At 39.1% G+C, this 23,348-nt stretch overlaps 1 protein-coding gene across 1 annotated transcript in view; it reads right to left on the reverse strand.

Moving 5' to 3' along the window:
• Positions 1-28: 28 nt before the first annotated feature.
• Eip93F (Ecdysone-induced protein 93F) overlaps positions 29-23,348 on the reverse strand; it is a 38,547-nt gene continuing 15,227 nt past the window's right edge. The window contains exon 5 of the mRNA XM_053789676.2: positions 29-23,320. Coding sequence (XP_053645651.2) covers positions 21,356-23,320 — 1,965 coding nt within the window. The 3' untranslated portion in view covers positions 29-21,355. The remainder of the gene's footprint in view (positions 23,321-23,348) is intronic.

Genomic DNA, 23,348 nt, shown 5'->3' on the forward strand with positions numbered 1-23,348 from the left:
AGTACTGAAGGTGAATAACATATACAAGTAATACATAATAAATATTTATTTCCAAATTCACAATAGAAATATACATCATACCCTGTCATATGGTATGTCCAAAATAAGCTCAGTTCCTTCCAACACACTCATGCACAAACTGGGGTTGTATGTACACATGGCTTGTGTAGACATACTGGGGTATGTATACATGGCTTGTGCACTCATTCTAGGGTTGTACGTATACCTGGCTTGAGAGCACATACTCAGGTTGTACATACACCTGTGCACATGACCTGTGTGCACATCCTGGGATTGTATGTTAACACGGCTGTGTGCATATAATAAAAGTTGTACATATAAGTCTTGTGTGCACATAGAGGATTATACATACACAGCTTGCTCGTACAAACTGAAGGGCGACGCACACACAGTTGAGTGCACAATTTTGGCTTTTACGTAAATAGCTTTGAGTGGGTTGTGTGCACACAGCTTGTGGGTACACACAAGTGTTGTACCGCGTACACAAAGCGTGTGCGGAAACTTGGACATTGTGTACACCCTGAGCCTCCTGTCACACAGTAATGCAAGAAAGCAATCAGGTACACACCGTGCACACACCTTGGGGTCTGTGCTTACACTGAGAGGTGTATGTGTGTGTGTACGGCAGGAATATTCCAACATGCACACGGATGGCGTGTAGACACAAGATGTACGTTAATACGCTGTGGACATGTACGTCCCGGCGCTGGCAGCACGGGGATCGTCTCCAAAACATGAAGTGCGCACATACTGGAGATCATGCATACACGAGGTATGTAAATGGACAGAGATGTGCACAGGAGTCTGGGGGCGTGTGCACAGGAGTGTGCTGCGGGGTGGGGAAGGGGGGGTGCACAGGGTTGAGGAGGCCCTAGCGAGGTGCGAGGGAAAAAGGGTATGTCACCCTTCATGGCCCTTGTGAAGGACGGAGGTTGTGCCTCGCCTGTACCCCCGCCATTTACAACATTCCACACAATGGGGGTAGGGGTGGGGGTTACTGCCGTTTGGTTTAAAATAGAAAAAAAAAACTAATATAACCATAAATAAAATATAGGACACCTATATACGACAATACATAAAAAACTAATAGATTAAAAACCACAATTTTTTTTTCTAAAACAAGCCTCGCGTCTTAAAAAGAAATATACTAGCTTTCATGAATTTCTGCGGAATCCAAAGTGGCAGCAACACAAGGCGTGTCAGTGAATACAAGCCATTAACTGTTGAAATCAGCCGATGTTTTTTCTTCTTGCCTGATTTCAGTAGTGCGGTCAGGAAGGGGCGAAAGTATTATCAATTTTCGCACACTTGGAAATTTCTAAGATTTCAAAAGCTTTCATACCATCTCGCGCACGAGAAACATTTCTTTTTTTTATTATTTTAGTATCCCTGAAGCAGATGTCTTGTATGCTCGAGTGGAAACTAAAGCCGACACTGAGCTACCTGTCAAGGACACGGACTGCAGTGTGACACTGAGTCACCCGTCAAGGACACGAGCCTTAGTGTGTCCTTTTTTTCCCAGAGATAAAAGTACGTACCGCGATTTAAAAAAAAAAAGTTACACTGAAATCCATACTTGGGCAAGTCGACCAATTTTCCATCAGAAAGGCTACTGTCGTTTCACAGTTAATGGGGAAACATCAATAATAGTCAACATCTAGATTAACAACATCAATATGTTGTATCAATCACATTAAGTAACATTTATGTAAGGCATTTAATACGTTGAGTACATAGTGATCCCATAAGGGACAGTATAACATGATGGAATCCACACATCAACAACAATTACAAACTCGTTTACAAGGCATATTGTGGACATAACCGTGTATTGGAGCGTTCACCCAAAGTCACAGTTATGACCTCGGTCAGGCAGTAGTTATAAGGAACCGCACTCCTTCCTAGTTATACATTATTGCAACTAATCTCAAACTAGTTTCTGTACATCTAACTTTCAAAATAAATAAATTACAAATTATGTATACACTTTGTTTGAGAGGAATGTTCACGTTAAGCCTTTTTTTGGAACATGGAATGTTAGGTAAGTACAGTGGTACTGTACCACAGTAAGCATTGGGCTATACCACCTTTTTGTATAATCTTTAAGGGAATTCTAAGTTTATAGCATATGAAGTATATAAAAAAGGTAAAAAATAAACGGGCCTCCAAAAACCATCAACAAACAGGAAGATCATTTTTTTAGAGTTCAACTTAAAAGGGATAAAAAAAAATAATGGAACTTCCAATATTTCTCTAAAGAGGGAAAATCTGACAATTTACATAAGACAGGTTAAAAAAATCTAACCAAGATCAAACCAAATTAAGTGGTAATAGAGAAACAAAGATTAAACTTGAAAAGTGTCAGATTTGAAATGGAGAAGAGAGAACAGTAGATAAATGGATCAGAAAACCGACAAATCGATGACCTGTGCAACACTTGGGTATCTTGATGCAAGTGTTGCACAAGGAGAGAGAGAACATTCACCGCGTCAATCATTCTGGGAAGTTATCATTCATATCCACACACACACACCCAAGTTACCTTCAAGCATCACCGAAACTTTCTAGTTCAAAATTTTGTATCACCTGATTCACTCGTATCGTAACACACAATTATCCGGAGTGCCAAAAAAAATCGAAACTGCTTTTGCAGGAATGTAAACCTACTCAGAAATTAATCTAAAAAAAAAAATTAAGTTTCGATACTTATTAAAATATCAAGACTCGATAATGGAGGAATGAGAGAGAGAAAGAGAAGGGGAACAATCAGAATTTTATTTAAGACCTTTAAATAACGTTTGCGTATTTCCATGTTTGGCAATTTGCGCCATTTCTACCAGACCGAGACAAAAACCATTCAAATATCGGTATATACACTCTATACTATTTTTCCCTTTAAATACACTTAATCTTCAAAACAATGAAGTTGTCAGCCTGACCCTGGGCACAAGGTAGCAGCAGCAACATTCACTTACTGTACCACTACTGTACCGTTGGTGGTACAGTAATGAATGTTGGTGGAATGCTCTCTACTGTACCACTGATGGTACAGTAATGCATGTTAGTTGAATGCTCATTACTGCACCACTGATGGTACAGTAATGCATGTTAATTGAATGTTCATTACTGCACCACTGATGGTACAGCAATGCATGTTAGTTGAATACTCATTACTGTACCATTGATGGTACAGTAATGAATGGTTGAATGCTCACTACTGTACCACTGGTGGTACAGTAATGAATGGTTGAATGTTCACTACTGTCCCATTGATGGTACATTAATGAATGTTGGTTGAATGCTCACTACTGTACCATTTTAATACAGTAATGAATGGTGTTGGAATAACAAACATTACTGTACCAAGGATGGTACAGTAAGGAATGGTGGTGGAACACCCACCACTGTACCAAGGATGGTACAGTAATGAATGGTTGTGGAACAACACCCACTACTGTAGGAAGGATGGCAGACTCATCCATCGTTCAACAGTATTACACTTGAAGGTGCTCGCCAAATGCTCACCTATCACAAAACAACAACACTGTTATATTATTCTACAAGACTAGAGCATATCACAAATCACATTAACACATGTTCAATGACTTGATCTGAGGACCACATGTTTTTACTGCCTGTTGGTGAATCGTCGTAGTGATAAAAATATTATTTTTGCTCTACTTGTCATTACTTCGGATGTAAGAAAATGTAATACGTTGGTTGAATTTCAGACAATATGTTAGGTAAAAGGACACAAGTTCAACTAATGGGACATTTTATTGCGGCAACGTTTCGCTTTCCAGGAGTTTTGACATGCCGTAACAGTTTTGACAAGCCGTTACGGCTTGACAAAGCTCCTGAAGAGCGCAACATTGCCACAATGTCGCATTAGTTCCACTTGTGTCCGTTCACATATTTTCTCTAGCTAAAGTAATGACAAGTAGAGCAGAAATAAGACTTCATCGCTACGACGTTTGACCAACACGGGGCTTTATCAAGTAACATCTCGTGTAGGCGAAACGTTGTACTGATGAAGGCCTTTTGAGCCGTCTCTCATTAAGTACCTATTTTCTACATCTGTGGCCACCAGCACCGGGTCTTGAGTTCTCACTTACGTCCATTCTCACAAAAAAAAAAAAATGAGAATTTGGTCTCAAGTCATGTTTGGCGGAGGTGTGCTGCGTTACTGAGTTTAAATCCTATCGACTACGCAATGGTAAGGAACCCTAGAGGGTTATACCGCTTAAGAAATATTCCTCCATTATACCCGGGTACACCGTGGGTCAAAAGCACCTGTCGATATACACTTGGCCTAGGGTGGATGGGCGCACGTATTTACCAGTATGTTGTTGCAGGGGTCGAGTCTTGGCTCCACCCCATAACCTACCACTTGCCAGACTCACTCCTATCCTCTGGGGCCCTGTCATACATACTCTTAAAAACTACGCATGAAACCTCCCTCCACTACTACTACAACCTCGTCATTTCACTTCCAAACTACCCTGAGGCTGAATAAATACTTCCCAACATCCACATGACTCATTTGTCTAACTGTCCAACTGTGTGGTGGTGTGCATGATTCCCACTTACAAACGTATATTATTGTCTGCAGTATCATTTCCCTGAGTCAGGCTTCAGCTTGCCCAAAACGTTCTGCATAACCATGGACTTTCTACACGCATTATCAACAGTCACTCATTTCTATATAAACAATGTATCATGTTGGAATGAATTTTGAATCTGAGTATTTTGCATGTTATCATATCTCTATGGTGTACGCTGGGAGGTGCAGAATGTTAAAAGTTTTATGTTTCAATATTCACAAGAAATACCGGGCCGTGTTTCTTTATGTCCCTGTTTACCTATCAGTAAAATGGGTACCCGGGTGTTAGTTGACTGGTGTGGGTCACATCCTGGGGACAAAATTGACCTAATTTGCCCGAAATGCTCTGCATAACCAGGCTTTCTATGTAGTAACATGTCGCTGATGTCAGCTATACTCTCTATAAGTTGTATCATGTACTTGTAGAAATAAAGATTATTATTATCACATAAATGCCCACAAAGACACACCCCTTCACCAGACTCGACTCTTACTATCTCTTATTGTATGCTTCTATATTAATAAATTTATCCCTTGTAAGACCGGATAAAAAAAATCAACTCAACCAGCCTACTGGTTATGTGTATTTCGCCTCAGGCACAGTCATTAATCAAAATGACACTCAGAAAAGTCATTGAGAACACTACTGGCAATCACTGTAGTGCCAACAGGGGCCACCAAATTCAGCTAACTACTGCTGCGTGTTCATAACTCTAACTCCAAGGCAACTGTGTCATCAATAGTTAAATGTGACTGCTAACAGAGTAGTTATTAATGGCTCAATTTGTTGACAGTCTTGCTCTGTGACACTCCAGTGCGTGTATTCTCTCTTATACCCACATTAAGGCGTAACCTCATACTTGCTACATAAGAAATTCTACTATTTCTACATCAAACCATTCCAATATCTCTACATCAAACCATTCCAATATCTCTACATCAAACCATTCCAATATCTCTACATCAAACCATTCCAGCATCTCTACATCAAACCATTCCAGCATCTCTACATCAAACCATTCCAGCATCTCTACATCAAACCATTACAGCATCTCTACCTCTATTTATTCTACCATCCCTACGTCCAACCATTCTACCATTCCCTATCACAGCAACATTTAGTAATGTATATACAGTTCTTAAAAACTTCACTCTAATCGTTTATCCTATTCCCCATTCTTAAAAAAAAAATACACATGCTGAGGGAACAAAGGTAATATTTATTTCTATCTAGCTCTTCTTATCTATACAAACTTGGGCTTATTAAAATGGAAAATTTTTGTCTCTGAAATATTACTGTACTGTGTACTTCAGTGTATTGTACTTCTCTGTCGGAACCAAGGAGAAGACACCCAGTTAAATAAGAGAGCAATAACTCAAGATTCAAGTTAAGTTCCCTAGACCTCCTCCCTTCCAGCAAGACTGCCACCTCTGAGTCCCTCTACAGAAATTCTGGAGCTGCCTCTAACTGTGGAGATAAAAGGTATAAAATACCGAAAAGATGGAAAAATAAACACAAATGCCCACACAGTGGGCTTTATCAAGTCACAAACAGGGTGAAAAGGTACAGGTAGGTTCACTAAAATAACCTAACCCGGGTCTTCTTCATGTGGTGACCCGGCGGTAACTCCCCATAGGTTGAGACACCCTGGGTAACTGATGGATTGATTCCTCAGGAACTGCGTCCTGGCCCGGGTCTTCTCCATTTGGTGACGCGACCATCCTGGGTGTGAAAATTTGTGTGGACTGCCTCCAAGTGAGTCGCCTACCCTGGCAAACTCTGTTGACACCGAGCTCTGAGGTGGGTACCTCAGCCTCACAAGTGGCTTATAGGACAGATTTTCACAAATGATTGATGTTGCAAGAAACTCGCCTGCATGCACGTATAAAGGACTAACTTACTTGGTGTTGCAGCATATATCCTGATCTTCAACTTCCCTAAGCTTAGCCTTAGCCCCTTTGGACTTCCACTCAGAAACCACATTCTCTACCTGACTCTCCACACTATATATACTCATGTACTCTTTACCCAGGATGGTCGCGTCACCAAATGGAGAAGACCCGGGCCAGGATGTCCTGGTGAACCTACCTGTTTACCCAAGTACTGTTTGTGATCTGATAAACCCACTATGTGGGCGAAACGTAGTCAATAAAGGATCGCATTATACTCCATTTGTGTTCATTTTGCCCCCTAACTGTACTGTACTTTTGTGTACTGTACATCTGCACTCATCCTTTTAATTTTTTCATTAGTCATAAGGTTGGCGAAGTCTTTGTAACAAATGTTTATGTGATAAATGCTTTAGAAATCCTACAAGCTGAAGAATGAGACACTTGTGTAACTTCTGGAAAAAGTACTTTTCTCAAGACTGATGGACTGAACATATCGACTCCAGGCTGAGGGACTGATTACCTCAAATTTCTCATCTTCGACCGTTTTTCTTTGTATTGGACTGAAAAAGCCACTGGCTGGCTTAAAGTTTCCTCAATAAAGATACCCAAGTGCTGCACAAATTTCTCATTCAACAAACCTGTACCTTCACAACACTCACACTCCCCAGTACTCAAACCTTCATTTATAAACACACATTCTTGTCCTTCATCCCACAGTATTTTAAATAATAAAAAATACTTACTTTAAATGAATAAACAATACAAAATAAAGAAGTAAGAGAGGAAACAGATGGTACTCTGGAGCCCTCAAAATGCACACACATAGGAAAACGATCTTGGCTTCATAAATAAATAGGAAAAATAATCTGATGTGAATCTATAACCTAAACAATGATATGCTATGGCAGATTATCGTATTTTCCAGCATATAAGGCACACGACATAAGTATCATAATGGTAAATTAGTAATCATATTCAAGGGCTAATTACCCTCTTATCTTACGCTAAAGCGTAACACAAAGCCTACCCTTGACCCTGACCTTGAGCATATAAGGCGCAGGCTGATTTTCCAAGACGGAGGGGAGGGAGGGAAGCGCGCCTTATATGCCGGGAAATACGGTATATTACAAACTAGTAATTTGGCACAGTGATACAATATAATTATTATACTTTCTTTATCTACAAGTCTACTGTCCCAATGATATTCTTGTACATATTTAATACTAGATATATGGCTGACCAGGTAGTTTTAGATAAATATAATTGTCTAAAGTTCAACAGCAGGTACTCAGGTCCAGGTGAAAATACTCATTCAGATATCAAAGATTTTCTATTGCGAGTAATACGAAAATATAGTTTATAGAGGCATCAGTAGAGATATTTATCAGAGGTGTTACAATGTGAGCCAATATTACACCAAAGTTCACTAAGAATGCACTGACAAGATTTAGTGGTAAGAAAAAAATCACATTTTCTAAACACGACACCTGAATTTATTCGCGAAAAATTCGCACATCGGAAAGGAACCTTGAAGCGACTTTTCAGTCTGTGGTAGTCACTTTGACCTTTTTGGGGGGATTATCCTGGGTAATTTATACGTATGTTGGTATGTGATAATCGCGACCAAGCGAAACAACCAAGAGGGGGGGGGGAGTTGAAAGGCAGCTCTAGGGTCTCGTGTTGCAATTACAACAACATCAGGAGCTTGCAGTGTTGTAGCAATGAGTAGGAAGTCCAGGTAGGTTCGTTCAAAGGAACGACTCTAGCTACCTGGAATTCCTACTCATTTCTGCAACACTGCAAGCTCCTGATTATGTGTTGATTGCAACACAAGAGCACTAGAGCTATCGTTCAACTCTCCCATGTTTTTTTTTTTTGTATATTTTACTCTGTATGATAATTTGTGTAACTGTATTTGTGTGTACCTGTACTAAACTAAATGTACACTGTGATCTAGGACGACCACAACAGTGGTCCAAGATGACCATAACGTCGTCACGAGGTTCCCCTCCTCAGTGTGGATCTTTGGTGAATTATTCCAGCCACGGTATTGTGACCTTTTTATTTTTTCTAATTCTCCCTGAATCTATATTTCCATACACAGATCCAGCGGTGACCATCTATAATTTAGAAAAAATGTACAAAGTGAACACTTAAAGATGACAATATATTTTGATGATGATCCCACTGGCGCTCCTCTCTACACACCCATACTGTTACATATTTCAGTTTCGTTATGCTACCACAATTAGATAAAAATGCCAGTGTTATTAAATAACTGAACCACAAGAAACTGAGATGAGATAGAAGAGAAAAAAAGGGAAATGAGTTGGAAGACATAATAAATATGCTGACCTGGAGGCCAACAGCTGACCTGGAAGACAGCAGCTGACCTGAAAGACAGCAGCTGACCTGGAAGACAGCAGCTGACCTGGAAGACAGCAGCTGACCTGGAAGACAGCAGCTGACCTGAAAGACAGCAGCTGACCTGAAAGACAGCAGCTGACCTGGAAGACAGCAGTTGATCTGGAAGAGCTCAAGATCTTTCACACATCTCCATACATCATCAGGGGCTATACAAATGCTGCAAGAGTAGCAACAAGTGGAATGAGAGGAAGTTTTCTCAGAGTTAATGTGGTCAGCATCACCATGCTATCTTACTCTGAGAGGAACTGGCTGGTGTCACCACGCTACCTTACTCCGAGAAAACTTCCTCTTATTCCATTTGTTGCTACTCTTGCAACGTTTGCATAGCACCTGATGATGCACAGACATGTGAAAGATCCTGAGCTGGCTTGCATTCATGATAGTGTTAAACCCATGTGGCTCACTCTCTGCTTGTAAAATTGGAATATACCTTGTAGCACTGATGGCACTGTTTTATACAGTGTTGAATGATACAGAATAACACAGGCTTTGAATTACACAAGGTTGGAGTCAGGTCTTCCAAACAAGTGGGGCTGGATCTTTGCAAATGCTGAGAAATCATACCTTACTGCATGAGACATATTCATACTTCCAAATACTATATTAGAATTTTATTTTTAAGATATCATTGATTCAGAATTTAATTATTTTTACCACCTATCTCTATTTGCAATTTGTTTGGTAGTTCAGTGTGAAATAAATAACGAATGGAACATTAGTAAGTTGAAAACAGATAAATGGTTCAGAGAACAGACAAGTTGATAAGCCACATGTGCAACACTTGGGTATCTTTATGGAAAAGTTTTGCCAGTGGCTTCATCAGTCTACTACAAAGAAGAATAGTGATGCTTGGAAGGAGCTTGAGGTAATCAGTCCCTCAGCCTGGAGTCGATGTAATCAGTCCATCAATCTTGATAAGAATACAGCGTATGTGCGAAGAAGGGGCTTATATAATCCCCTTCTTTATGCATATGCTGCATTCTTATCAATCTTGATGAACTAATTGCATAGATTCCATGGACTAATTATCTCAAACTCCTTCTGATCTTCACCAATCTTCTTTGTATAGGACTGATGAAGCCACTGTGTGGCGAAATATTTCAACAATAAAGATACTCAAGTGTTGCGCATGTGTCTAACTCATTACTAAACTGAAATATATAGCAGGAAGTACTGGGTATTTTTACACATCACCACAAGATACTTTGTGGACGAAGATCCAGCTAGCTGGCAAAACAGCGAGCATTTTTTTCCCTATATCCATCCATATTAAGTAAATTAATACTGAGATCTAGTTTTTATACTGTACTGCTTACTTACCTACGTATGCTGAAAATTCGTAAATTCGTAATAAACGAATGTAACAATTCAGTGGAGTGATTGAGCCTTCATTTCATGGTGTGGCTGTCTTAATACTACCAGCTCATTGCTTTACCACTACACCATCAGGGTTGAGAATTCTTCTACCATCTGTGGTTCACTGGTTAGACTACAAAGTTCTGATAACTGAACAAGTTACAATGGTAATGTACTATGTAAACAGTTCATTACCACTGTTAACTTTAGTTATTAGACCTTTGCAGCCCAGTCTCTGGACCCATTATGTACCTCTGTAATCTTTTGACTACCACCCACACCATGGGTATAGTGTTACTACCACCCACATCATGGGTATGGCATGACTACCACCCACACCATGGGTATGGTGTGACTACCACCCACATCATGGGTATGGCATGACTACCACCCACACCATGGGTATGGTGTGGCTACCACCCACACCATGGGTATGGTGTGGCTACCACCCACACCATGGGTATGGCATGACTACCACCCACAACATGGGTATGGTGTGACTACCACCCACAACATGGGTATGGTGTGACTTCCACCCACACCATGGGAATGGTGTGCATAATAAAGATATTAAACTGGTTAAGTGATGGACTTTTACTCTCAGTACTGCCAAACCACCTGCTCAAGGCTCCATCGCTTCACAGAAAACATACATACATGCTTAATGATACTCTATATACCTTGTAGTATAGAAAGACAAGCTGGAAGATTCATATTTGGCAATGTGACGTAATAATTTGGCCAGATGTGATGGGAACAAGTGCTGTCCCCTCGTTCTCGCAACACTCACTCACCTACAATTAACACATTACGAGATCACATTCACTGCATTACGACAATGAAAGATTTAATACAAAACCCTGACAAACCTTTTTTTTTTTTACAAATGTTGGTAATTAAAACTTACATAATGAAAATAAGTGATAATTTCTAAAACATTTTGAATGGCAAATCCTGTACATAAATAGCACAGTACAGTAGTTAAGGAACGTGAGGGTGTGGGGGAGGGGGGTTATAAAAAAGAAAACTTTGAGAGTGTGGATGCTGGTAACATGAACATTTTCATATGTCAAATGGTTTTTTCTACAGTAACAGAGACAAAGCCACTGCACACCTACATCAATATATACAAACACACACATAACACTGGTTTAAGTATCTTTATAACCTCCATAAGAGGTACCCAATTAATGACTAAAATTATGAAGATTCATTTCAAAGACAGACGTATACACATTGAGCAGTCCGCAGGTGGCCGCTCATTGGCTAGCGGAGATGTATCACTCGACCCAGCCAATCAAAGACCAGTAAATGATCATGAAAAAATTCATAAAAATAAAACGATACTACATAATTCCAGCCAATTATTTTCGTATATGTTAAGCAACATGAAAACACTACAGTAGCCGTATAACTATACACACGGGGACGGGAGGAGGCTTAACAATACCTACAATTCTCATTCATCAAATACGGTACTCCGGAAGTGATGCATTTGGTCGATTTCATTGAACAATACAGAGGTGGGCACATAACCTGTGCTCTGTCTGGATGTACAGATAGCCACAAATGTTTTGATTGGATGATGACAGTTGTCAGTAAGTAAGCTACACAACACACTTTACAGATCCTTACTGTCTCATCTCACTTCCGCAATTTCTTGTTTTCGGGCAATAACAAAATCCTGAAAATGTTTGTACCCGAATTGAAGCTAGTCAAGAGAACCTTAAGTAGCTTTGTCACACATTATATACAAAATACATATATTATTGACATTAAATTACGTTCAGGTAAATTGGGATACAACAGAGTAAACACACTCTTGGTAATCGAAGTATAGAGCCTGGATAAGACAATCACCAGTTAAGTACCACCAACAGTCCATCACCAACGTATCCTCCATCGTCCAATCTCTAGAGAGTTCCAGAGTTCCAATCCCACAAGTATGGAACAATAATTGCACTTATGGAGTAGTTCATTGTACCCTGTTGAATTCCTTGTCAGATTGTCACAGAAGTATGGCATCTCAACATGGCAAGAAGAACCTATATATGAAGGCGGATCCTTTGGGCAGTTTATTTGGTATCCACAAATGCCTCTGTTCTCTTACTGGTGTTTGACTCACTGAAAAAAAGGTTTAGAACCCCAGTGTTCCTACATGTCACAATTAGAACCTCATTGATCTGAATATTATCAACGTAAGAGTCTCAAACATGAGGACAAGTAGCTATGTTCTGAACATCAATGTTCTTAACATCAATGTTCTGAATATCATTGTTCTGAACATCAATGTTCCTAACATCAATGTTATTAATGCCAGTGTTCCGAAGATAAGTTAGAACCTCAGTGTTGCAAACACTGATTAAGTAAATTCATCATTCTGAACATTATTAGAGTAATACATCATTATTCTCAACATTAGCGTTGCAAACACAGTTCAAACCCCTCAACATTTAACACAGTGTTCAGATCTCTAGTAGTATTATGAACAGTTCTAAACAGAATGCTCCTATCTCATTTACCCTAAGTAAATTATACACCTGCTCGTACATATCTGCTGATACACAATAACAATAACAAACAATTCTCCATGGGGAAGTGGAAAAGAATTCTTCTTCCATAAGCCATGGGTGTCGTAAGAGGCAACTAAGATGCCGAGAGCAAGGGACTAGTAACCCCTTCTCCTGTTTACATTACTAAATGTAAAATGAAAAACTTTCATTTCTTCTTTTTCAGGCTACCCTGCCTTGGTGGGAGACAGCTAGCGAGTTAAAATAATAATAAAAATAATCATAAGAACTGGAAAATGCGAGTTACTAATACGTATCAGATTTGATCCAGAGGGATGGCATCTCCAATTCCTTGGATCAAAAGCTCTTCACCAGCCTCCAGATACCTCCTTTCCCCTCACTTTCTTTAAAGGATCCACAAAATTATTCAAATAATTATTCCTAATTCTCATTTATTCATTAAGAGATTATAATAACGAAGGCTATTTACCAAAACGATCGACTCTATTTAACGCACATTTTTGTAAATGCAAATGAAAGCTCGAAATACACTTTTTCTTAAAGGGGTGGAGGGGTAAGCCAGTGGAAGGCCTCAGTCAGATGACCAAAAGCTCCAGCCGTGGGTCATCTAAAACCCACATCAGGAAACACTTACCCTGCTTCCTGATAAACCATACCTTGCCTAACCTTACCTAACCTAACCTTATCTGACTGAATTTACAAGAAATGCTAGAGAGATTTTACACAAGCAAATTTTCATTACAGAATTGTTAACTAGTCATAAAAAGAGTCTACAAAAAAAATTTTGGCCTGTACCAATAATTTTTTTTACAATACTATCAATAATACCTTCCATGCTGCACCATTGTTTCAAGAATCAACTAATTCATACTGAGGTTAGACACACAATAGGCAGATATTATGTGGATACACTGTATAATAAAGTGTAACATGGATTAAAGATTCTTTTTTTAATAAAAATGTGTCTAATCACACCTAGGTAGTAGGTTGGTAGACAGCAACCGCCCAGGGAGGTACTACCGTCCTGTCAAGTGAGTGTAAAACGAAAGCCTGTAATTGTTTTACATGATGGTAGGATTGCTGGTGTCTTTTGTCTGTCTCATAAACATGCAAGATTTCAGGTACGTCTTGCTACTTCTACTTACACTTAGGTCACACTACACATAGATGTACAAGCATATATATACACACCCCTCTGGGTTTTCTGCTATTTTCTTTCTAGTTCTTGTTCTTGTTTATTTCCTCTTATCTCCATGGGGAAGTGGAACAGAATTCTTCCTCCGTAAGCCATGCGTGTTGTAAAAGGTGACTGAAATGCCGAGAGCAAGAGGCTAGTAACCCCTTCTCCTGTATATATTACTAAATTTGAAAGGAGAAACTTGGTACATTGAAAGAAGAAGAAGAGTGTCTGATCACACTGCATTGTTGCCCTGGTCTATGTGAAAATTTAGGCCTAGTTTTGAACGATTGGATCGAGCCTATCCTGTGTAGGCAATATTAAGAGAGATCTACTGTAAATATTAAGAGATCTACTGTAAATATTAAGAGATCTACTGTAAATATTACGAGAGATCTACTGAAAATATTACGAGAGATCTACTGTAAATATTGAGAGAGACCTACTGTAAATATTATATGTATTGCACACTGAAGGGCAGTATCTTTCACACTAGTTGAAGAAGAACTTTGCATCCACAACTTACACTCATTGTCCCACTTTAACCCTTTGAGGGTCGACAGGCCCTCTCCGAGACTCGTTCTCAGGGTCGGCCAAATTTAAAAAAAAAAAATAATTTTCTCTTATGAAAAGATAGAGAATCTTTTCCCGATCATAATGACACCAAAAGTTTGAAATTTGATGGAAAACTTACGGAATTATGCTCTCGCGAAGTTAGCGGTCTCGGCGATGTTTATGCATCGGCAATCTTGCCCACTTTGAGCCCCATTTTCGGCCAATTCCACTGTACTAGTTGACAAAAAACATGAATATTTCGCTAGAACTCCATTTTTTCTATCGAATGAGTGCAAGAAACCACCCATTTATCAATTTCAACTATCCAGTACAGTGGTCAGAATTTAGCAATTTTGCCAATTTCACACAAATTTCAAAAAATGCCAATTTCCGAATAGGGTCCAGAATAAACAAGAAAGACATTCTTGGCACTAAAATGACATTTTCTCTGTTCATTAGTCACGTCTCAAGGCCCCTCCTACATTCTTTTGCTTTCCACTTTGAATTTTTATTCTCACAAAAAATAGAAGATTTACTGTTATGCAGACTACTGCAGTAGTGTAAAAACTGGTATAAATAATATTGGCGTACTTGCGAAAGAATATTAGACTCACCAGTTGACGTGTATTGGACGCTTGGCATGATTTGTTTACTTTTGAACTTTGGTAAAAATTGAACATTTCTGCTACTTTGAGCTCAATTTCAAGGTACTTTTCATTGTAAAACCAGTCAAAATCATCTCTATTTCTGTAATATGTCTTCCATTCTATAAAATGAGACCAAGAAAACTAGAATACAACAATAAATACCATACGAAAATACAGTGCAAAGTCGCTGTTTTATTAAAAAAAACGGTCAAAGTTTTTTTTTCTCATTATGCACTGCCTGCTGCAGGATTTTTTTTTATACTGTGCACACTGACCACATAGACCCCTTCTTTCATATGTAGGCCTACCAGCTTTCTCCCACTAGATTTGAGGGCGCTAGAATTTAGGCGTACTAGTACGTCAAAAACCCTGGGTCGTAAGCCGTACTAGTACGGCCGAAACCCTCAAAGGGTTAATTATTTATACAAAAAGTAACTTTTTTTTTAGACGAGTCTTCCAGGAGAAGCCATGACAGGCGATTTTAAAAAATGAACAATGACAAATAGTAAACCAACTGTAGAAGAAATGAGTGAAAAAAATGGAGTGAAAAATATCATCAGACTTTATAATTAATAAAAACACATATTTAACAGATAAGAATACAAGTCCTAGGTAGTAGGTTGGTAGACAGCAACCACCCAGGGAGGTACTACCATCCTGCCAAGTGAGCGTAAAACAGAAACCTGCAATTGTTTTACATAACGGTAGGATTGCTGGTGTCTTTTTTCTGTCTCATAAACATGCAAGATTTCAGGTATGTCTTGCTACTTCTTCTTACACTTAGGTCACACTAAAAATACATGTACAAGCATATATATATATCTTTCTTTCTTTCAACACACCGGCCGTATCCCACCGAGGCGGGGTGGCCCAAAAGGAAAAACGAAAGTTTCTCCTTTTACATTTAGTAATATATACAGGAGAAGAGGTTACTAGCCCCTTGCTCCCGGCATTTTAGTTGCCTCTTACAACACGCATGGCTTACGGAGGAAGAATTCTGTTCCACTTCCCCATGGAGATAAGAGGAAATAAACAAGAATAAGAACTAGAAAGAAAATAGAAGAAAACCCAGAGGGGTGTGTATATATGTGCTTGTACATGTATGTGTAGTGTGACCTAAGTGTAAGTAGAAGTAGCAAGACGTACCTGAAATCTTGCATGTTCATGAGACAGAAAAAGGGACACCAGCAATCCTACCATCATGTAAAACAATTACAGGCTTTCGTTTTACACTCACTTGGCAGGACGGTAGTACCTCCCTGGGCGGTTGCTGTCTACCAACCTACTACCTATAATATATATATATATATATATATATATACACACACACCCCTCTGGGTTTTCTTCTATTTTCTTACTAGTTCTTGTTCTTGTTTATTTCCTGTTATCTCCATGGGGAAGTGGATCAGAATTCTTCCTCCATAAGCCATGCGTGTTGTAAGAGGCGACTAAAATGCCAGGAGTAAGGGGCTAGTAACCCCTTCTCCTGTATATATTACTAAATGTAAAGGAGAAACTTTCGTTTTTCCTTTTGGGCCACCCTACCTCAGTGGGATACGCCGATGTATTGAAAGAAAAAGAGAAGAATACAAGTGACTTACATGCATTTTTCAATGTGAAATGAAATTTAATTGTAATAGTAAGTTAGATTAGTCTCAGATATGTACAAGCAGAGTCTGATGATAATAATAATAATAAACTCTAGAATCAATATCCTAAATTATATACTCAACATTTTTTAAATACGTATTAACATATTTGTTTATGTCGTGGTGTTCTGCCAGACACACACACACCAGCACACCTTCTTTGGATACCAAGGCAATGGGGACAAAAGGAAATGATCAGTAATGGGTGGAAATAACACTGAGACAGAGTTGAAGCCATGGCTTCAAACCCCACCTGTACCATGGTTTGAAGCCAAAATTTGGATCCGCCTCCATTAACCACAGTGACAACAGCTGCTTACATTACATAGAGGTGCCATGTATCACACTGAGATTGGAGTCTCCATATACTATTAAGGATAATCAAAATATTACTGAATATTGGATTGTAGGTACAAGTAGGTCAGGATATATCACTGGTTCATGAGCATTGCCGTGAGCTGGATCCCAGTACCGTACTCCTGACAACAGTGGAACACAAGACACACGTTTCGGAAGAAGCTCTTATCAGAATAATATTTTGCTTTCTGTAGAGTTTTGTCAAGATATGATAAGGCTCTACATAGAGCAAAACATTCTCCCAACAAAAACTTGTAGGTAAAAGACACGTGCGAGCTGATCAAGACATTAAGGAAATGTTTCCTTAATAAATGTCTTGATCAGTGCAAACCTCTCTTTTATTTACAACCTGGACAGTACCACCACACCAGTTCCACTAAACACAAACTTCATCTGCTAATAAGACACACAAGGTGGTTTATGGCATTTTGTTGTTAAAAGATGTTTTGTCCACTTTGTTGGTTATGGCATTTTACTGAGAAAACGTTTCATACACCAGAGACTATCAACTGATAAAGTCCCTGGTGAATAAAACGTCTCAACAAAATACCACAAACTGCAGATTTTCTCTCTAATGAACAGTATTTGTTGGTATACAGACAAACAAAAACTTGTTCTGCAATGTATGTCTTGTGCACCACTGCCATGAGCAGCGTACAAAGGACAGTGTCTAAACATATGCTCTAACAAGGCAGGCCAACACCACCATCACTACCAAGACAATTCATCAGTGACTGCCAGAACAATTCACAGCCATAAATGAATCATCTCAACTGTATTAGAAAGCTCTGTTATAATTTATTTGGCTGGACATTGGTGGTGACCTAATACTGTACACCTCACAGGGATAAACTTACAATGGTGACAGTAAAAAAACAGTAGGATATTCATAATGACATTCACTATGAACGATTTTCATGCGTCTGATTTGTTTTTTGAGAGATGTTACTGGAAAAATAGCAACATTTATACATAATTGTACTTAATATGGTTACATTGTACCTCATATGCTGTTTTTTATTGTCTATTCAAATATGTTCTTCCCTGTAGAGAAACAACGAGTTGGTAATATATTCTAGCTTACTACATTAAGACGAAGGTTAGAGCAATGGAACAGGTCTGAATAATTTTTTCAGCCCTTAAAAAACCCCAGTATTATATATACTGTATATCATCACCATTGGGAAACTATAATGACAAAATAGAAATACCTCTTATGCTATTAAATACTTCTACATGGACGGGTTTGGAGGCTATTTGAAGCATATCAGAATATGAGAACCCGGATTCCAAAGCGTCTTTTTTTAAAATGAGCCGGATCACCATGGCACATTATGAACCAAAACAGATGATCTGATTGGTTGCTGAGTGGTTCATCGTCACTACAGGTTATCTTCCTGTAGCAGTTCAGAAAAGGGACTCTTAAGTGTCATGACCTATCGAGTTGACCTTCATGCTGACATTACAGTAGAAGGAGCAATATCGTCTGCTCTCACAGCAGGAGCAGCAATATCATCTGCCCTCACAGCAGAAGCAGCAATATCATCTGCCCTTACAGTATAAGAAGCAATATCGTCTGCTCTAACAGTAGAAGCAGCAATATCGTCTGCACTCACAGTAGAAGCAGTAATATTGTCTGCCCTCACAGTAGGAGCAATATCATCGAGGTTGTCTGCAAGCAACTAGAGCCTAAACTGGCCTCGAACCATGTCATAAAATTTCATATATTTTTTTCCTATTGTTTGATATGGGCTTAAGTTACTAATAAATCTCAATATCGCCAAATACTGACCCTTTATCACATCCAGTAGCTACTGGCTTAACACCCATTACCCCCACACTAGAGGTTGCACTATGTTGTTCCCACAATGCTCATTTTACTCTCTCATTAATTCATCTCCACAGAAAACCTCAAAAGAGCAGTGTGTGTTCAGCAATAATCACGTCATCTAGATTAAGTACAGTACCGTATAATGACAATAAATTTATGTATAGTGTTGAAACCACTTGACTGGAGTGTACGTTATACAATCAAAAGGTCCCCTATCCACCACTTGACTGGAATGTACATGATACAATCAAAACATCTGACTGGAATGTACGTGATACAATCGAAAGGTAACCTATCTGCCGCTCGATTCAGGGCTATTGTTAATAAAACACCCTCTCCCTCATTTCTGTATAAAGATTGTATCATGTGGAAATAATCTTTGATCTCACTAATGTAACCAAAACAGCCATACAGTGTGTCAAACAAAACCAGCCCATCCAACTCTGTCCCTTTTCTTCTTCTTCCAGTCTTCCTTAAACTCCCATAGAAAACTGATTAACATCTTACCCCTTCATATTTCTACTGTAATTAACTAACTTGCTGTATCTTCACTATCTCTATTCAGTTACTCCACAAAACATAAGATCATTGAGTTAGTTCAATAAAAGTCACACTTTTGAAATTGTACAATTTGTTCATTAGCTGCCTGTCTTATTGCACATATGATTGTAAAGAACAAAAAGGCACCGTACTGTGACTGGAACAATACACAAAAAAACCCTCACATAGGAGAGAGAGAAACTCATGATGACATTTCGATCAAACTTGGATCACTTACAAAGTCACAGTGTGACTTTGTAAATGATCCAAGTAGGACCGAAATGTCATCTCAAGCTTCTCTCTCTCTCATGAATAGGATATCTGTGTACATATGATGTAGTTAACATCATAAGAAATCCTACTTAACAGTAAGTCTTCAAGCATTAGGATTAGTTCACCTGGAATGATTTGCATACTAGTGACTTCCTTTTATAACTACCAATGTTTTATTTCATGTAAACTACATTATTTTGTACTGCATAAAATAAGAATTTATATTTGTATTCTATTATTTTTTACTAATTTGCCATTGTTTCAGCAAGTGATGACAGTCACCAGACAAGCTCTAACTACATTCTGGAAGACCAGGAAACCAGCCATTACCAGCTCATTGGTAATATTAAAATTTATATATACTGATAACTTCCTTATAGCTAATCAACTCAGAATGAAAAGCCTTTGTGTAATTTAAAATTTCTGCGACATTTTACAGACAAGTAACTAAAGAGGAGAATGTAATGCACTTCAACCATATTTCCTAGGTAATTTACTTGGTATTTTAGCATACTATATGATCTTAACTTATAAGTGATTTTTAATGGCTTGAGAAAACTTTGGATAATGTCGTTCAGAATAAAGTATTTCATAAAATGATCTAATACTGTACATACTATACTGTACTTAATCTTCCATTTACTAATTTAATCCATAAATGATAAAATAAGTAATGAAAATTTTTTATGTATTAATATTTGATAAATGATGCAATAAGGATTGATCAAGAAAATTCTACTCTACTAAAAATTCTATTTAAGATTTTTAAGAGGAAATTTTTGTATTAATTTTCCAAAGGCCAAAAAAAAAAAAAAAATTCTTCATAGAATGAGCCTTGATATGGCTGACTTGTTATTGCTTACACATGTGCATCTTTTCCAGAGGCAAATTCATTCAGCATTTTGTGAGAATGTTGAGCATTCTTGACCTTCAGAAACCTCCGTATGGGTCTCACTGACAGGATATACCCCAGGCAACTCGATACATTGTGGCAATCTTCCAACACATCGAGTTTCCATCTAAAAATTCCACTAAATTTCTCTTCGATTTATGGAATAATTGATATATGGGCAGATTGTCTTTTTTTTTAAAGATTAGAAAATATAAAATTAAGCATGAATTACCATGAGTAACATTAAAAGCGTCAATGGCTCTTTCTCACGATTTTAAAGAAATAGAATATTTACTTGTATTCATTATGAATAAGATAAGGTCGGTTATTCACAACTGAAATAACCAACAACGACAAGATCAGCACACATGAAAAATAAAAGGAATCATATATGAAGTATCAGAAAAATATATAGAAATGGTGAACTTAGCTGACACAGCCGAGTTTATAATGATTATCATCATATATTCCCATTTCTAGTTACCAAACTGATTAAAGCAATATTAGTAACAAAAAATAGAAATTGAACTATTATCCTAAATTACTATGTCATATATGTCTCAATCGTGGGCAGGTGGCACAGGTGCTGCTAGGTAGACTGTCTCACGGCTGATCTGCAGCTACAGGAGTGGGGTGGTGGGCGGCACCCTTCACTAATGGCAGTGGAAGGATATCAACTTCTGGGCTGGAAATGTCCCTGTGGGAATTCCTGGGGGAAGGACGTTTTTGAAGCGCTGCAGCTAAAGTGCTACGAGCTGCCAGAGCGGGGAAGGAGTAGAGGGTGTTGAAGGCCATGAAGCCCTGAGGTTGTATCAGTGGGGGTGTGGAAGCATCTTCTACCCTCTGCTGGTTCTGCTGCTCCACCACCAAGCCTTTGGTCAGACTCAGAAGGCTGGATGAAACTTGCCACGAGGTGTCACTACTTGGAAGGGGACTATTACTGCTACTGTTGCTGCTACTGGTGGTTGTCTTATTAGTAAGAGTTGTTTTCCCCCTAAGAAGGGCATCTAGAACACTCCCTTGATAGGGGGGGGTGACTGAGGGTTCCTTGGTCTGAGTGTTAAGTGCAGGTGAGATGGAACGCTCATGACTGGGTGGTGAGAGGGAACTGACACTACCGTGACTCTTCACCGCCGCCTCTTGGAACCGCCGAATCATCTGGGATGCATAGAAAGGGTCTTGCTGGTATGTGGAGAGAAAAGGTGGGACCATGGAGGCTCCATTCCAAAGACTGAATGGACTGGCTAAAATAGGAGTGGATGATATAGGGGATGGGGTGACTGAAGTGGAGGAGAGAGTGGTGGATGACAGGGGCGGGTAACCTGGATACGCCGTTGTATCCCCATCAACTCGCGCTTTCTTCATGACAGGTCGAATGGTAATGTTTTCTTCACTCTTAGAGCTTTCATCTCCTGTTAGATCAATAGCTGAGGTGGTATCTGCTTGGTTCCTAATTATGTCTGCTGTCTTTGTAGTGTCTGCAGGATTCCTTACAGGCTCTGCTGAATTTCTAGTATTTTCTTTCTTAACTTTATCCAGTGGAGAGGAGCAGCCAGAAGATATGTTCAGTTCCTTCTTATTCTTACCACGAGTGAGATGTCTTTCTTTCACTTTATATTCGAGGGTCGAGTGTGGTACGCCATAAAAGCTTCCAGCTCGGTGTACACTCATTTCACCACTTTGTACAGCTTGGACTGCTTTCAGAAGATTATCTCGGTCATAGTTTCTATACTTCCCTCGTTTTGGCCTCGAACCTTTACCCCCTGAAGGTGAAGAAGTGGATGAGCCTTTCTTTGCTGGGTCCCGTTTCTCTCCATTAAGTTTGGTATTGGAGTCCCCCTGCGAAGAGAATAACAAGGACTGCTGTAACTTCCTGCCAGAACCATTCCCAGATACTGTTTCTTTACCAAGTGGGAGATCACATCCTAATTTTTGCCCTATCATTTGAGCAATCATTTCTTTAAGGTTTGGACTGGGTAAAGAGGAGATCAGTGGCTGACTAGAATGGTTAGAATCTGTGGCTGTTGGTTCCGATTCTCCCTTCACGAGGCCATTACACGAGGGAGAGTAGGACGGGATAGTAAGGTCACAATTTTCACCCTTTAAACCATTTACAGCATGAATATCAACCGATCCATTTAATCTGGATTTGCTTCTTTGTAGTTCTTCGTTGTACCGTTCTTCAACTACCTTCTTTATAAAATCACTTAACTGGGGATAGAAAGAAATGCTACTAAGAATCTCAGTGGATACCTCCTTGTTGTCTTTATTGAGAGCAAGTTTGGGAATGTTCTCCATCAGATACTTGAGTGCAGACTCCACCACCTTCTTGTTGTCACCAGTACCCAGGCCTTTCCGACTCATTTCCTCCAGTTTCTCAGCCATCTTGTTTTTAAGGAGTGTCCTGAAGCACTCTGGTGATGCACTGATCTCATTGTCCGGGCTGGTTCCACTCTCACTGATCCCGTTGTGGAACTCTGAGAATGTCTTCGTGTCTGGCAGTATGGTGGAATTACTCTGTTCTGCCAGTTTTTTGTTTCGCTCCCGCTCCATTGCTAGTTTATAAACCTGAAAAAATAGGTCAATTTCTTTTATT

The sequence above is a fragment of the Cherax quadricarinatus genome, chromosome 68 (assembly GCF_038502225.1).
Source record: "Cherax quadricarinatus isolate ZL_2023a chromosome 68, ASM3850222v1, whole genome shotgun sequence".
NCBI lineage: Eukaryota > Metazoa > Arthropoda > Malacostraca > Decapoda > Parastacidae > Cherax > Cherax quadricarinatus.